This window comes from Diabrotica virgifera, chromosome 2 (genome assembly GCF_917563875.1).
Source record: "Diabrotica virgifera virgifera chromosome 2, PGI_DIABVI_V3a".
NCBI lineage: Eukaryota > Metazoa > Arthropoda > Insecta > Coleoptera > Chrysomelidae > Diabrotica > Diabrotica virgifera.
In genome coordinates this window covers 222,708,051-222,712,600 of record NC_065444.1, presented here as the reverse complement: position 1 = coordinate 222,712,600, position 4,550 = coordinate 222,708,051, and the positions used below count along the sequence as shown (strand labels likewise).

Below are 4,550 nucleotides of genomic sequence, written 5' to 3'. Positions count from 1 at the left end.
TTTGATCTGAATGCTTTAAATTGTAAGCTAGTCTGAAAATATATGCTATCATACGAATAGTTTTGGTAAATTTACTAAAGTAAGATAAGTGCCAAAAATCAACGGGATTTTCATTAACAAGGGTTGTTACCACTTTCTTCTTATATTCTTTAGCAATTTCTTCTTCATTTACCTCCAAAACTTGAGTCGGCCAATTTTCTTTGGGTTGGTATAACCATCTAGGTCCCTCCCACCATTTTGACTCAAAAAGTGTTTTAGGATCACAACCACGAGATGGTAGATCTGCGGATTCAGCACACCTGGAAGATGGTGCCACTGATCTGTAGAACTTAATTCTCTTATTTCACGAACCCTATTCCAAACAAATGGACCCCACTCATCTTGCCTTTGAATCCAGGAAATGACAGTTGAAGAATCACTCCAAAAATATTTCTCATAACAATCTCCACTGAAGTTTTCTTCTACCTGACTATAAAGCCTAGCTGCAATAGTTGCACCCATTAACTCTAGACGTGGAATGGTTAGCTTTCTTAACGGCGCAACTCTGGACTTCGCAGCTAGCAGGTGTACTGAAACCTTGTCGCCTCTTTTAATTCTACAAAAAACCACAGCTGCATATGCAAGCTGACTAGCATCACAAAAGGTATGAATGCTAGTTTCTTCTGAAGCAGTTCCAAATGATATCCAACGAGGAATATCAATGTTAAAGAGGTATGGTAACTCAGCAACCCAATGTTTAAACCTATCCGAGACTTCATCACTAACAGGATCATCCCAGGGTGTTTGTTTCTCCCATAACTGCTGTAACAACAATTTAGGTATCAAAGTGGTTGGAGCAGTAAAACCTATGGGATCAAATATTTTTTGTGCCATGGAAAGAAGTTTTCTTTTTGTCACAATGGAAAGATCTGGTTCCAAGGAATCGCTGTTAATTTTCAAAACGTCTCCTTTGGTGAACCACTTAAGACCCAGAACCATTACATAAAAATTATCACTGTCGGAGTTTCCAGAAAACTCCCACCCTCGTAAATCAAACTGCGCATCAGACATTGCAGAAACCGCTTCCCTAATAAAAGTGTTTAAACTCTCTCGGTTGGTCATGCTACAAATGCAATTATCTACGTAGAAGCTTTTGGCTAAACGCTCAATGGTTTCCTGTGAATATTTAGCATTAGGTAAAGAACAATTTTCGAGGCATTTCGACAGGTGGTAATCAATGGTAGCCCCAAGTAAGAACGGACTACAATTCACACCAAAGACTACTCTTTTGTGTCTTAATACAATTTCTTCACCGTTATCATTGAGCCATAAAAACTTTAAAAATTCGCTATCATTTTTATTGACACTTATTTGCAAAAAAGCCTTCTTAATATCAGAGACAACTCCAATTTCAAATTTACGAAATTTAAGAAGCAAAAGTGGAATACTTTCAATCAGATTTGGTCCCTTTTCAAGGCACTGATTAAGTGAAGGTTTATTTTTCTCTCTAGCTGAGGCGTCAAACACTGGCCTCACAGCGGTCGTAGATCCCTCCTTTAACACAGGTCGATGGGGTAAAAAATGTCCAGTGGTGGAGTCACTATTTGTTTTTTCTATTATTTTCAAATTTTCCCATTCCTGAAATACTTCATTATAACGAGAAAAGAGATTATCTCTTTTGAGCTTGGACACGACCGAATGTAAACGACGTTTTGCCACATTAAAATTAGCTGGTAATGACGGATGCCCTTCCAGCCAAGGAAGTCCAACCTCGTATCTGCCTTCTTGGTTTATGATTTATAACTCCTTCGCTGCCAATGCCAATTGCTCCTTGGACTTCTTCTCACTAGGCTCCTGAATCCCCAAAACATCCAACTCCCACAGTTCAGTAATGGATGGATTAACAAATAAACTTAAACAAGTCATATTAGCTTGTGACACTGAGCTTGTATTTGCAGATTTCCCCATTATTGTCCATCCAAAGTATGTTTCAACAGCTACAAGTCCACTAGGTAATATATGACGCCTCCCTGTATAAAAAATATCAGCAACATTTAACCCCAATAAAAGTTCAATCGGACCACTACCTTCCGTATCAGATAATTCAATATTTAAAGACTTTAATTCCTGAGTCCATGGACCAAAAATAGCTGAAGGTATTTCGTTGCAAATATACGACTGATCTAAAACTTCCATATTATAAGTGTAGTCTCCATGACTTGCTAAAACATCATAACAAAAGTGTGTACTATTTGATTCAGTACCTCCAAAAAGACAATGAACGATTTTTTCCCTTCCTTTGGCTTCCAAACCCAAAGCTGAAGCTACAGACTTCAAAAGATACGACCTCTGTGAACCACTGTCAATTAAGGCTCTCACAACACAAGTACCATTAGGACCCTTTAGATTAACTCGAACAGTTTGCATAAAAACATGAGTGTGAGTAAAATTACTTAAAGTTTGGTCCTTTGGAGTATTATCAACATTTTGTTTATCTGTCAGATCAGGAAATTTTCTGGTAGAAAGGTTAGGACACATAAGTGGAACATGGGATTTGCTGCATAAAATACATCTTAAACGTGTGCGACATTTCCTCGCCTGATGACCCCCCTTCAAACAAAAGAAACATGCCTTATGTTTAGACAAACAATTTTTCTTTTCTTCTAGATTCATTTTCTGTGCCTTAAAACAAGAAGTGCTCTCATGTGCTCCATCACAAAACAAACATTTGACAACATCTGTACTATTTAACAAACCAGCAGCAGTGTAAAATAAAGGTTCCCTCTTGACATTGCGTTTACGAACATGTTCGCTATCAGATTTCAAAGTTAAGTTACTAAAATTCTGTGCTAAACCAAAACCATCGCTAGCTAAAGATATTTTTTGTTCATTTTCTACCTCAGATCTCAAAAAACTCATAAGGTTGACTAGTTTCAATTCCAAAGTTGTGTCTTTATTCATATTAGAATTCAAAGAAAGATTTGATCCTAAATTACGATCAGCCGAGCTTGCTGTATTGCAAAAACTAGATCTCTGCCAAATTCTCAAAATATCCTGTGGCAAACAGGATTCAATCAATGGATACAATATTGCGGCATATTTATCCGAGGTTATCCCTAAAGTATCTAAAGCTCTCAACTGTGTTTCAATGCTGTCATATAACAGAGATAATTCTAACTTTTGAGTAGCCATAGAGTTTTCTAAAACTAACTTAAGTAACTCTCTAACATAAATTTCTATTTGAAGATCCTCCCTGCCAAACCTAGCCTGCATGCACTCTATAATCTTTTGATAATTATCAGCTACCATAGGAAAACTTGTAACAAGTTGTCGAGCCCTACTGCCTTCAACAGTTGCTTGTATCAAATATTATATTTTATCACATTTATCTATGAATGAATCATCATGAATCTTTTTGAACTGTGACCAAAAAGGTAGCCATCCCTTTATATTTCCATCATAACGCTTAAACTGAATAGAGGGCAACTTAAATCTACGCTTACCTTTTAATTCTTCTTCTGAACTTACTGAGTTACCAGAGTCATCAACCACTTTCACTTCATTACGAGCATTTACCAGCCTTTTAAATAACATGTGTAACTCTGTAAACCTCATTTTGTATCCATCGCAGTCTTCCCTCTCAGCAAGAAGGTTCTCTTCAGTGGCTTCAACCAACATTTCACTATAAATCTCATTGTCTGCTACCTGTAGTTCAGTATACTTCAATTCAAAACACGTCCAATCTGTTTCAATTGCATCAAAATCGGGCTCACTTCTTTTAAACAAAGAGTACAAACGATTGCCCGCTTTTGTAAAACTTGTTCTCAGCACTTTTCTATGCTTCTTTTTTGCTTCAATCTCAGCCATTTTAAATCTTTAATTTGTTGCCCCTTGGCTGACTGTATTTCTCTCGACTTCACTAAACTGTTTTTTTTTTCTCGTAAATCAATAATTATGTACGTAAAATACCAACAAAAGTTCCAACAAACTCACGTGTCCTGTCACGGTCGCCAAAAATGTTCCACCGTTGCTAAAGTCTACCCGTTATTAGCGGGCCGGAGAAGTTCGGAAGAAATAATACGATATTTCCTTCACCTGAGCTTTATTTTAAGAACTTTACTTTACTTATACAAAAAATACAACAACTGAAAACGTGAACAACAAACATTTCTGTCTTGAAAAAAGAGATTGACTTTTTAGGTTATGATAGTTTTCTTCTTTTTTACATAATGCTTCACAGGTGATCCGCGGCGCGAAATCAATCCGAATTTGATTTTCTAACATGATTCATTTTTTTGTTGGTTAATATGTCTACACTCTTCGTCAAACGAATCCTCAGTTTTTCTGGTCTTGATAGGTTTTAATACAGTGTCAGCCATTTTGTGCATGGCTTCTTTACATTTAGTCCAATGCTCTTCTATACTTAAATTTTCACCGATGTTTGGTAATGTTTCGTCTAAGATTTTCATGTAATTAGCTCTAGCAGTTTCAGATTTTAGCACCTCAGTATTATATTTTGTGGATTTTGTGCTGTGACCTTTTTTTTGCGTTAGATATGCTTGCTCTGAGCT

At 36.6% G+C, this 4,550-nt stretch overlaps 1 protein-coding gene across 1 annotated transcript; it reads right to left on the bottom strand.

Annotated features, from left to right (window-relative positions):
* Positions 1–1,776: 1,776 nt before the first annotated feature.
* LOC126880928 (uncharacterized) lies at positions 1,777–3,846 on the bottom strand. Its single transcript, XM_050645005.1, has 2 exons — positions 3,483–3,846; positions 1,777–3,335 (listed from the first exon to the last, which is right to left on the bottom strand). Exons 1-2 carry the CDS (start codon positions 3,844–3,846, stop codon positions 1,777–1,779), a joined length of 1,923 nt encoding a protein of 640 aa, XP_050500962.1.
* Positions 3,847–4,550: the final 704 nt, after the last annotated feature.

What these genes read in the sequence shown, in the direction of transcription:
- LOC126880928 (XM_050645005.1), bottom strand. Translation starts at nt 3,846, where the DNA reads ATGGCTGAGATTGAAGCAAAAAAGAAGCATAGAAAAGTGCTGAGAACA. An exon ending in TTCAGAAGAAGAATTAAAAG is followed by an intron (nt 3,336 to 3,482) that starts GTAAGCGTAGAT and finishes ATTTGATACAAG; the next exon opens with CAACTGTTGAAGGCAGTAGG.